A 13,325-nucleotide genomic window follows, 5' to 3' on the forward strand; every position below is an offset into this window, starting at 1 on the left:
ATGATCAATAAATAGTCTAACAAAAACACCTTAGATAGCATTCTTATAAATCATATTCTAACCTAAAGGTAATACCATTATTGATTAATAAAATGTACATGCTTGTCATATGTTTATACTACTTAGTCATGAGACTAGTATGCAACATGAAGATGTAAATAATGGAAAAACTTTTAAAATAATAATATACAGCAATCAAATGTTGTAATAGTGTCTATCCTGGTTGACCAGGGATAAAATTCATAAATCACAGTTTTCATAAATCTTTTTAACCTAGGTTAATTCCTCTGACAACAGCTCCATCAACCAACAGAAAAATAATTTAATATATACTGTTAATGCAAAATAGCTCTCAAAGGACAATTTACTAAGATTTGCCATGTTATGTAGTGCACTGATGACACTTCAATCCTCAATGCAGTTAATCCTATAAACTTCTAATTAATTTCTGATGATAAATAATATAGTGGTGTAAAAAATCAAAATTTAGAACAATCACATACCGGAAAGACTGCAAGTGAGGTGGTTCAGCTCTAAAGGTTGAATGTGAAGTTGCCATGCCCTGAGTCGCTGGAAGAGATTGGGCCCCGGAGTCTTCAGTATCTGGTGTTCTTTCCCTCAGGTCACTTTCACTTTCTGCATCATTACTGCTAGCAAGATCAGCCAAGTCCTTTTGTATACCTATAATTTCAATACTGTTTGATTAGCCCAAAAATTATTTAACACAGTTTCAAAAACCAGCAATGAAAACTTAAGAATCGGCAATAAAGATGTTAGTTTTTAAAAAGAGGAGTTCTTCTGTAAGAAGGCTACATTACTGTATTCAAATGACATTAACCTACACCAGGTATAATCTAACACTTTATATATATCAAAACAACTTAATAGTTTAAAAATGAACATTGAAACTGTCACAGCTAGGGTAAATCTCTTTATACTCAGAAACTACATACCTTAAAACTGTTTTTCAGACACACAAATGCCTAAACTAAAGGCAATCTTTTAGACATTTAGCTAATATAAAGTAAGTTTATGATTTTAGTCTTTTTTGTTACTCAAAATACTTTGGGCTTTTTAGAATCAGCTGCAAGGTATAAAAAATATAAAATACTGAGCTAGCAAGACAATCAAATGAAAATACTGTCCTTTGTTTATTATCTTTGTGCAAGGAATATGCTATTCAAACCACAGTAATCCACCCAAACATATTTTCTCTCTCTACATGAAATGGAATAATCTCTCAAGCAATAAAAAATATATTACAGAACTGAATTCAAAACCTAGTTTCCTCCCTCTGCCTACCTACCTGTCACTATACGCAATCAAAATCATAACAAATCACAAATGGCTGACAAAAAACCAACGGTGTTACAGGTGGGCAAAATTAAAACTTGAAACGAATCCCACCAACGGCAAAAAATTACTTGAACGTCCACAAGGCCTGGTAACACCCCACAATTAAAACCGTACAAGTAATACAGGTAGACCTTCACTAATCCAAAATCACTGGGACCTTGGGAGTCCCAGACAAGTGAAAATTCCAGCAACATCTCTTTGAATTAGTTTATTAAGCAGTCCACACTTAACCTGGGTCATATTTTGTATCAGAATATTAATCAACACAAATTAAATCACTTTAATAAGCTTTTGACATATTAAATACTTCTATAGGATATTACTTAAAATATAGAAGCTTAAAAGTCAATAACATTAGAGCTAAAAAATATTTGTGATAATGAGCAAGGAAAAGATGCTCATTTTATCAGCCCTGGATGACAATTAAGGAGAGAAATTAGCTAAAATTTGCTCAATCATCAAAATGGTAATTAGCATCACAAGCTATCAACATTAATTATTAAAATGGGGGAAAGGGGGTTAAAGAAAATATATGAACTTCAAAATCATTAACAAAAGTTAAATAAAAAATGTGCTGTAATGATGAACAATAAACTTGGAATAATTTTCAATTTTATTACCAACACATGGACCACATCAAAGCATATTAAGTTATGATTCACACACATAATAATGTACTATGAAAAGGTATGATATGCAATAACGGTATTTAAAAAAATAAGACAGTAATGGTTATAATGATGAATAATAAACATTAAATAAACATCCATTTTATTATTAAGACCCACACATAAATTACTAACTTTTCATATAAGTTTAATTATGCAAGTTATCCTTATGGTAGATTAGGCTAAGCCACCAAACTTGAGCCATATAAAAATACCAAATTTGTAACTAATTTGTATTTTTCATAACTAACAAACCTGAGGTCTTAACATTAGGATTACTAGCGCCAAGCTGGAAAACCGGTAGAATTAAAATTACACTTGTGAGATCCAGGGACTAATGGCATCTATACCAGGTCACGGGGCATGTATACCCAGAATGCCCACGGCTACCTGTGACCCATCAGTTATATTTCTAACCCAGTTTAGACTGCTAGAGGGGTGGTTCGAGGTGGGCCTTTAACTGTTAAGACCTCAGGTTTGTTAGTTATGAAAAATACAAATTAGTTACAAATTTGGTATTTGTTCATACACAAAACAAACCTTCGGTCTTAACATTAGGATAGACTTACTATTGGAGGGAGGTAAGTCTCTACAACTGACTGGGAGTTTGCCACCTTATCCATTTCCGAATATATAGGGAAATTCTAGAGAATGGACAATGAACCTAGGACCAAAGATATAAGCGGATCTATTGGTTTCCTCCAACTGTGTAGATACCATTCTACTGTTTACTCTTGTCCCTTGCGACTGGATCCACCTTCACCCCTCTTTTCCTTATTATCCAGAGGGGTGTGTTGCTACTGAAAAGTATATCATCAGCTAAGATAGCTTCACAGTATGGCTGACCATCTCACCTGCATCTAGTCCGTTCCAGCACATGACGGTACTCCTCCTTCATATTGCCCGTAGTTAAAGGAGTAGGAAGAAAGTAGTAAAGAAAAAAGACCAGTCATCCCATTCATTCTACTTTCATACCTTCATCTTAGACTAGACGCTAAAACTGACCCGCCAGGGGCGGGCATGGATGAACACTATATCACTTGTTGGGCCGCCACCACTGGACCCAAGGAAAAGGTGTCCAAAGGATCTATGGGCAACATACTTTCAAATAAAATGAGGTGAAAGTTGTTTGGCGCTTTCCACACGCCAGCTTTCAGAATTTTATCCACAGACATTTGTTCTTCTTAAATGCCAGGGAAGCACTCAACCCCCCCCTGATGTCATGAGCTCTAGCTCCCACCTGGCTATCTGACCCTCTGTCTTCTGCAGTAATAAGCATTTCTGATCGTCTCCCTTAGCCAAAATGATATTGTATTCTTGGACACTCCATTCCTTCTTGTTTCCGTCCTGTACTTACGAACAACCTCTGGCACCCCGGCCTGAGGTGCCTTGTTCTCTTTAAGTACTCCCTTAGTCGCCCTGACGGGGCACAGGAGCATTTCAGCTTTGTCGTTGTCTACAAAGTCTGCCAAGGAAGGTATGGTAAAGGAGTCGAATCTGCCGTCTACTATTGTTGGATTTTGGGTCTTTGCCACGAATTCTGGGACAAACTCACACACCATTGATCTCCAACCTCTCGAGTGCTTTATGATATATGAGAGGCCATGTAGCACCTTTGGTTGAAGCCAGGCCAATAAGAAGACTGTCTTCAGGGTCAGGCTCCTATCCGTGGACTGCCTTAGTGGTTCGTAAGGGGGTTTTGTCAGACTACTCAGTACCTTGGTCAGATCCCAATCTGGGGCTTTTAGCTCCTTTGGTGGGCATGACTGTTCAAAGCTCCTCTATCAGCATGGCCAACTCCCATGAAGACGATATGTCCACTCCTTTCATTCGTAAGACTGAGGCTAGAGCAGCCCTGTACCCCTTCACTGCAAGATTACAGACATATGTTTTTTCTGTTCTGAGATATATCAGAAAGTCTGCTAACTGCTGCAATAGTGGTACCGAGTGGAGACACGTTCCCCCTACGACACCAATCACAGTATGCTGACCACTTCCCTTGGTATACTGTCGCAGATGATTTTCTGATATTACCTGCCATCTGAGTTGCCTGCTTTCTGTGAAAAACCCGCTCTCGGAGGAGATACTTGACAGTCTCCACCCGTGAAGCGATAGGGACTTCACCGACTGGTGGTACCTCTCCACGTGAGGCTGACACAGAAGGTTGCTCCATGGAGGTAACTCTCTTGGCACATCTACTAGGAGTTCCAGTAGGTCTGGAAACCACTCTGCTTTCGGCCATAACGGGGGGGGCTACCAGGGTCATCTTGAGGTTCTGAGACCGCATTACCCTGGTTCAGAAAACCTGAAACGGATTAGACAAAATGGAGGAAATGCGTACACGTCCAGATTGTCCCAGGGGTGTTGTAGCGCATCTTCTGCTACTGCCTCTGCGTCCCCGGGACTACTGAACAATACACTTCCAACTTTTTGTTGTACCTGGTTGCGAATAGGTCTATGATCGGTCCTTCCCACAACATGAGCATCCTGTCCACTACCTGTTGGTGTAGGGACCACTCCGTTCCCAGAATCTGATCCCTGCGGCTCAACTTGTCGGCCACTATGTTTCTTTTTCCCGGAATATACCTGGCCTTGATGTCTACCAGGTTCTCTATAGCCCACTGGTGAAGTTGAACTGTCATCACATGTAACTGCCGAGAAACTAGGCCTCCTTGCGTTGTTTATATAAGCTACTACTGTGGTGTTGTCTGACATCAATACCACCTGAGTGTCCCTTTACTCTCTCCCTGAATTCTTGTAGAGCAGGAAAGCTGCTTTCAACTCCAGCACGTTTATATGGAGTTCTCTGTCCTTGCAACTCCATTTTGCTGACACCATCAACTCCCCCATATGGGCTCCCCAGCCTTCTAGTGACGCATCCGAGAACAGCAGAGGTCTGGAGAGGATTGTTGAAGGGGGACACCCACTGTCAGATTGTCGTCGTCCACCCACCACAGCAAGTCTTTCCTCACTTCTGCCGACAAGGGAATTTGCTCGTACGGGTGATTGTACTGTTGGTGACCAAAAACTCCTTCATCCTCCATTGTAGGGACCGAAGGTGTAGCCTTCCTTGTGGTACTAGCTTCTCCAGGGAGGTTAGGATTCCCAGCACCACCTGCCACTGTCTTGCTGGCTGTGTCTGCTTTCCCAGAAAGGCATTCACCACTTGTTTCTTTGCATTTCTGTACTCTTGGTCTGTCGGGAATACTTTGGCTTGTGTTGTGTCATCCCACCATTCCCAGATATTCCAAACGTTGACTTTGGATCCAGCTGCGACTTTCTGCTGATTCACCACAATACCTAGGCTGTGACAAAGCTGCGGAGGAGGGCCGCCCTGTCCCTGAGTAATTCTCCCTGGACTTTGCTATCACCAGCCAATCGTCCAGATATCTTATCAGCCTGATCCCCTGAGCGTGCGCCCATGCCGACACGAGGGTGAACACTCTTGTAAAAACTTGAGGAGACGTTGTCAATCCGAAGCACAGGACCTTGAACTCGAAAAGCTTTCCTGCAAGACTGAAGCGGAGAAATTTCCTTGAAGACTGATGGACTGGTATCTGAAAGTATGCGTCCTTTTAGATCGACTTCAGCATAAAGTCTCCGATTCTGACTGCTTGTAGAACCGTTTGTCGGAGTTTCCATCTTGAAACTGGTTTTCCTTATAAACAGATTCAGCGTTGACAGGTCTATTACTGTCCTCCACTCCCCGTTGGCTTTGGGTACCAGGAAAATCCTGCTGTAGAAGCCTTTTGTCGGACTGCATACTTGTTGCACAGCTCCTTTTTCCATCATCTTCTTCACTTCGTCCTGCAGAATAGTGGCCTTCTGAGATTTGTGGGCATAAGTGACGTGGGGTAATGGTTGATCTGTCAGGGGCGGGGTACCTCGAACGGAATCAAATACCCGATCCTGAGAACATCCACCACCCACTGCTCTGCCCCTAGTTCCTGCCACACCTTCCAGTGATTTGCCAGGCAACCCCCCACTGGTGTGGCCGAGTGATGGGAGGCGCCCATCCTATCTTCTTGAGCCTCTCCCCCTTCCTCTGTTGTTTCTATTGTGAAAGGGCCGATGAGTTATCCTCTTTGGGGAAGAGGGTCTTGTGACTCTATTAGGGATGCTATGTCTCACTGGTTTCTTTCGAGACATCTGCTGTTGTCTTCCCTCCAAAGGAATAGTTTGACTGTTAGAAGTTTTTCCTAACTGCCTGTTGCACCAACCTATCGTTAGTGTCCATCCTTCTTCTATCTATCGCTTCTTCCAGTATGACCTCTGGCAACAGTAGTTGCGATTCCAAGATATCCCCATTCCTCATTGCTAACAGGAATCCAAATCCACATTGCGGCTTAGTCTAGCCAATGCTGCATCTCTCCTCATTAGCAGGATATTTGCCCAAACATTGGCACTTACGTTTGTCAGGTACGCAATCGCTTGGACCCTGACTGTAGTAATCTAATGAACAATGGTTCATCCCTACTCTTTCCTTGTTGCTTGCCGAGGATAGCAATTTTCGCCCACTGCTGTTGACCAAAGGTCTAACCAGGACGCAGCCTGAAAGACAGAAGAAGCTGTTGCTTCTAACGTGGCAGCCTCTTGGTACGTCATCGAAGGGCACTCCATTTTAACCTGATCCAAGGTTAATCCAGGCCTTAACTTACACATTAGGGTTCATTTGTCTAGACAGCAAAGGGACCTTCGGTGTCGTATAATATTTCCTTTGCTTTATCATTGGAGGGGGAATAAATTTAAATGATCTATTAGATCTTAAGGAATTATCCCTCCCTGCAATCTTTGCGTTTACGTGTTGCCAAGACCGATTCCGCATGACTCGAACAAGGCATTCATACGACACCTTGGTATCCCTCTTTAGTCCAAACGCCATGTCAATTCCAGAGAAGCATACTGGCCCGGTGTTTCTGTCTTCTCCGAAAGGCTATTGAATTGACGAATCAAATCAATAACCTCTGCATACGAGGCCAGAAACTCTTGGTTTTCTCCTTCCTCCGGCTCTAGTGTACCACTCTCCGTCACGAGAGATGTTGTCTCGCCTCTATCTTCTGACAGACGGCCCGAATTCCACGGCCGCCTGCCCCTACGGCCGCTGGCCTCTTTGATGCTTTGCTGGACCGCTGTTGGCTCGATCCCAGATAGTCAGCAGGGGAACGAGAGCGTCTCACTCTTTCTCTGCTCACGGATCTAGAGCGAGAATCTCGTCTAGATCTCCAAGATGAAGGCTCCCTTAAGACAGAGGTAAGTTCGTCTTTATTAGCATTGGCATCGTTTTCGAGCGTCGGCGAGCCCGGCCTCGGCCTTCTATCCAGACGGACACGCCTTCCACGAACGTATCCGCCGAGGTTGCCAACTCTCTATTTTTTCGTACTTTTAATAGGAGCCTTATCGTCCTTCGTACGTATTTTGAACGGCCTTACGGGCGAAACTGGACCTGCATTCCATCCTCTGCTGCACCTTTCGCCGCCAACGTCGATTTTACCAGAGGTATCGCAGTTTTTGCGATCCGAACTGGCAACTCCGCCTCGGCCGCTAGCTCGCGGCCGTCACCTCTCTCGCTTGTTCGGTACTCTTGCGAACGGCTTCGTCTGGCAACCTTGTGCTTAATAGCCACTGATTTTCGACCTTCTTGCTGACTTGGGAAATGACAGTCTTCGTCCGAAGGAGAGGAAGAATTGATTCTTCTCCTCTTGGCCCGAGGATCCGCTAGGAACTCCCGAATCCTCCTCCAAGCGTTGACTGGCGCTCGCCGTGACGTTATCGGACTTAGCGATGACGCCGAACTAGAGGAAGAAGACGAAGAAGGCGAATCACACTTTTTCTTTTTGTCTCTCTTATTCATTCTCTCCTCTATATCCTGTAACTTCTGCATTACAGTTGCATGACGGATCAGAAGGCGTATTAGCGTCTGGGTTGCAGCGAAAAAGGCGAGAATCGCGTCTGTGACGTCATCACGCCTGCCATCTCAGAGTGTCGTATGTTGTGACGTCATCGCTCTCGTAGGGAGAGACTGAGAGGTTTCTGCTGGTAACCGCACGTTTGCTGCCAAAATTACCTCCCACGTTCTGCATCGCTGTAAATATGAGTGGGATGGAGAAGCAGCGGCATTAATTCCCATAAATTGCAAGCCCGGGGGATGAGGAACATTCAGCGCTGCCGGACCCTGCTGGAAACCGTGACGTCATATAATGCGCAAGCAGACCATCCAAGGTTGGTACGCCTGGTAGGCTAGCGCTGACACGTACCATCTAACCTATGCGCTTGCGTAGCAGGGGGGGGAGCCTGGAACAAAGATGGCGGATCTCCCCCTCTACTTGCTGGGAACAAAGGAGAGTGCAAAATTATTCATAAAATTACCCAAGGCCCCTCCTGACGTTTCCGATACAGAACCGCTAGGAGAAACCGAAGGGGTATGAGACAATTCAAAAGCAGGTGGAGAAACATATGGAGCAGCCTGGTTTATTACCGATACAAAAGAAGCCGGTAAGGTTTGGTCATCCAAAGATGGCGTCACCCCCTTTCTTTTGTATTGGCTTTTCCCATAGAACTTCTTCCACTGTTCCACCGACCAACCGCGACAAACAGAACACGGATTAGTAACCGTACATACGTTTTCCCTGCACCTACTACACGTTGGATGAGGATCCGTCGACACCGAGGTTAGGAACCTAGAACAAGGGAAGCCACGACTCCTGGGCATTTCCTGTCTCCTCTTCGAAGCGGTAGACGATCCCGATGTTGAGGCAAAATTCTCCATCATACCACGTATACACTCTTACCACACACTGATCACACTTGGAGAAAGAAAAGGAATGAAAAATAAAAAATGAAATGGATAAAGAACGGGCAAACTGAAAAACCGGCTTTAAATGAGATAGACAGTAACACGTCTTATCTTAAAGGCGGTAGGAAAATAACTGATGGGTCACAGGTAGCCGTGGGCATTCTGGGTATACATGCCCCGTGACCTGGTATAGATGCCATTAGTCCCTGGATCTCACAAGTGTAATTTTAATTCTACCGGTTTCCAGCTTGGCGCTAGTAAATCCTAATGTTAAGACCGAAGGTTTGTTTCGTGTATGAACAAAGGGGACTTTCCTACAAATGTTCACAAGCAGAACACTAATGAGCTCACATTAGGGAAGATTCTCTTTATATTTCTAGTCATTGTTTATGAAAAAATGGTATACTAATGTGAAAAAAATCATTATGAATCCAAAACTTCAAAATAGACACTATAAATACACTATATGATCAAAAAACCCATAAATAAATATATGATCAAAAAATCCAAATTTCAAATTATATACTCAGCAATATTTGCTAGTTTAAGCAGGTACACATCACAAACACAAGTGGTTCATTTGTTGGTAATGAAATGGATATTTTTTCAGAGTTAATTATTTATCATTACCTTTCTACTAATATTCAAGAACATACTATTTACAAAAACCACTATGAAAGGATTTTTTCCCATTTCCCACTGATAAAGGATTTTTTTATTCCCAATCATCACTCTGACTTCACTAATCTCTCCAAACCTCCAACTACTAAGATAATGCACAGAATGTCTGAAAAATGGTTTTAAAAAAATCATATAATTTATCTAAAACATTTAATGATAAACTCTACAAACCGTTTATATGATTAAAAACTTCAGTGTTTAGTGTTTATTAATTTAGTTGGCACCTTTGTGTAAAACAAACTCATTTATGTTGTTGTTAAATGTGAAGTTCTTTAGTATATTTTCCTCATTCCTTTTTTATTCTTTTATTTTCAAGTGCAAATATGCATTATGTTATAGCCTATGACAGTAGTGACTCATGGTGAGTAACAATATTATGCGTCATCAATTTGGGGGAATCAGGCGGGAAAGAGGTGCCATTACTTCTATAGCCCATAAATTCACTAATGGCAACTTTTAGACTGGCTAAAATCAACTTGGCAGCTCATGAGAGAATTAGTTGAGATCCTGACTTCAAGGGAGGATGTAGTGCCTCTCTGTCTCACATGATGTCTTTATAAATTTGTTCATAAATATACCAAGGGGTTACTGTTGCTTTTAGTTCTTATCTTTTATGACAGTATGTCATTTATAAATATAATTTTGCAAAGAAAAGTGCAGAGAAATATTAGATAAAACGTAAAATTCAAAAGTTATTGTATCTTCGTTCTCGGTAAATTTACGTAAATATTTAAAACAAATATACTCAGAATTTGTTACTAATTCTATTTTTATCTGCTTTGATATTGTGTGAGATATAATTATAATTTTACAAAATAAAATTAGTTTATTTATTAGAAAAACTATGTATAACTTTGCACAATTTACGATTGTCTTGTAAAAGAGGTCACACATGGGGTTGTAAAGTCATTTCAACTTCTCGTGGAAGGTAGGGAAAAAACAGAGCGAGTTTAACCAAATCATGCAGTGGTCCCGGAAATTTTCAATTAATCTTGAATTAGTGAAGAAACCAGACTACCGTCATATGGATTATTGAATGTCTACCTGTATGTATAAGTATGTACATACAAGTAAATTATGAAGACTTAACACATTAAATACTATACTACTAAAATTACACTGACCTTCACTTCTCATGAAGCATACTAATAAATATACTGTAATAACGTATAATCATACTTCTTGCACAAAGATTACAAATCTATAAAGATAACAGTAATAAATTAGGTTGTATTAAGATTGTAGCAATACATATTCTCTTTGCTTAAGTACCTGTTTCAAATGCATTAAGATTTATATTAATATATATTAACATAGTAAAATGGAAACATTTCTGCCAAGACATTTACTCAATAAATCTTGCTTAAACATCAGGGTACCAAAATGCAGACTGAGGCTAATATACTGGAGTGACTAAAAATGCCCAAATTTCCTATGTTGATTTCTTCCCTGGCACAAAATGAGCCAAACCCCCTCTCGCTTTATACATTTGTCCATTACCCCTCATGCAACACTTTAAAATAACAAGAAAAAATAACAAGAAAATGGTACCGTAATATTAAAATTTCACATTGTTAGCTGGCAACTGCAAAAAAATTTTATTTTTACAGCCAATTATATGTTGTTCTGAGAAAAAATAAACCTAAATACCTAACTAAATAGTGGCAAGAAGTTGACTCCATGCTAAAAATTTTATCATATTTGTTTCAAATAAGTTAAACATACTTTATTGGGGTCAATTTCTAAATCATATATTCCGGTGATATGTAAGTCACTGTAGTATGTAAGATGAGTCATTAAATTATTTATTTACAGTGAATTGAAATATAATCGTAAGACTGCAGCATCTTCAACAAAATTTAACTAGACTTCATATGGGCATTAATACATATACATAATACATGATAATCTCATATCACTGAAATCTATCATTAAAAACACAGTTTAAAGAGTTAAGCCATTAAAAGATATTTCTTTGTAGTGCTGTTTTCCAGTTTTAAGTTTTTTTATACAAGTGCAACTGCTCCTTATGATCCATCATCAACAGCAACTCATTCTACTTAACAATACACAGAAGTAATGATGATTACCATAACATTACTTTAGGTGCATACTGTAATTTGTAACTGAGAAGAACAAGCACTATGAATGATGGTGTAGAGAGAGCTCAATGTCTGTTGATCTGCTCCAAAATGCTCTCATCAGGACATGAAGAACATTTAAAATTAAGCAATAAGAATTATTGTATTTACATGCCCCTAACCCTCGGAACAAAGTAGTGTATCTACAACTATCCTACTCTTCTTAAGGTGATATTATATTCTAAACACATGCTTATTTAGCAAGCTTACTATTACTTTGCTTATCCATAAATGCAGAAGAATTAACCATAAAGTTTTCTAATTTGATTTTATTTCCTTAGATTTCTGCCTATCTGGCTATCCCAGTTTTCATTTAGCATTTCTTGGTATATAATCAATTACCCATCATTTGAAAGTCCTTCACACCAGAACTATGAGCCTATAAATCTGACTTTATTGCCTGGTTAATCTATATTAACTTAAGAAAATAAAAGTACAATAAATACATGTATGTTAAACTTGAGCACGGTGCCCATTAACTTTCATAATGCTGTATATATAACAGCCCAGATAATTTACGATTCATCTTTGTTATTAAATTCTAAAGATCTGTAATATAAAATTTTTAAAAATTCAACTATACATATAATATCAACCAACATTATGCCACAATGGCATTAAAGCCGACAACTAAAACTATAATAATCATCATCTATACTATGTTTTATACTATTGAAAATATTTTAACTACTGCCATAATCTGTCATTAAATTTGAATTAAAAATTAAAGCAGGAGAATGGAATATTAGAACTAACAAAGCCATGTCCACATGCCTGCAGTGCCCTTGCAGACAACAATGTTTTCCTTTAACATAAGAAAATAATAACTAAATTCTAGTTTTATCTGTTTATGGCAAGTGGGATTTCCTAAAAGTATTTATAGAAGGGGATTTGGTTTATTAAAATTTAGTTAGGTAGCCTGCTGACTGATATTATCTTCAAATATTTCTATCATTATTATTTTATACATATATGTATATGAAAATTGGCCAGCATGCAAGACAAGCTGCTTGAAATAGGCAAAGACTATCATGTTTGCATATTGTACTTGCTGGTACCACGTCGACAGTTCATGTTTTGGAGGTGTGAAGTAATAATTCATGGTTCTGGGGAAGCAGGCTTTTCACTTGTTCTTTGGTGACTATGATGAGACCTTACTAATATTGCAAACAAAAATAAAGTTATTAATGATGTGTGGAAAAAATGATGGGCAATATGTAAGGTATAAAATTCTTCAGGAAGCTCCTGATACACAATGTATAAAGCTTTGGACTCTCCATTCAAAACATTTTTTAAATGCCTACAAACTTTGAAGAAGACTCTATAGGAACCAGAAAACCAATGGAAAATAGCCCAGCATAATGGTATACAAAGCAATGCTGTAACGTTACAGTACCCAATACATACTATTGTACATTCAAAATTACATAAGACAATATTCTCAACTTTATAAAGACAATGTTGAAGATACAGCAAAAATGACACTTGATCCTCAAATGGATTGCTCTCATGTTAAGTTAAGAGGGAAAAACCACTTCAAAATATATTTTATGCATGAAAAACCCACCTCTGCAATAAAGTACCTTATTATGCATGAATGTTGTTCAGAATATATTTTTTGCGTGAAAACCCACATCTGCAATAAAGTACCTTATTATGCATGAATGTTATTAAAAATATACTTTT

The 13,325-nt window shown here is 39.5% G+C and overlaps 1 protein-coding gene across 6 annotated transcripts in view; it reads right to left on the reverse strand.

Annotated features, from left to right (window-relative positions):
* LOC135202578 (tyrosine-protein kinase Abl-like) overlaps nucleotides 1-13,325 on the reverse strand; it is a 218,645-nt gene that overhangs the window by 13,110 nt on the left and 192,210 nt on the right. For all 6 annotated transcript variants that reach the window (XM_064232085.1, XM_064232084.1, XM_064232081.1 and 3 more), the window contains one exon: nucleotides 504-681. In XM_064232085.1, coding sequence (XP_064088155.1) covers nucleotides 504-681 — 178 coding nt within the window. The remainder of the gene's footprint in view (nucleotides 1-503; nucleotides 682-13,325) is intronic.

This window comes from Macrobrachium nipponense, chromosome 30 (assembly GCF_015104395.2).
Source record: "Macrobrachium nipponense isolate FS-2020 chromosome 30, ASM1510439v2, whole genome shotgun sequence".
Taxonomy (NCBI): Eukaryota; Metazoa; Arthropoda; class Malacostraca; order Decapoda; family Palaemonidae; genus Macrobrachium; species Macrobrachium nipponense.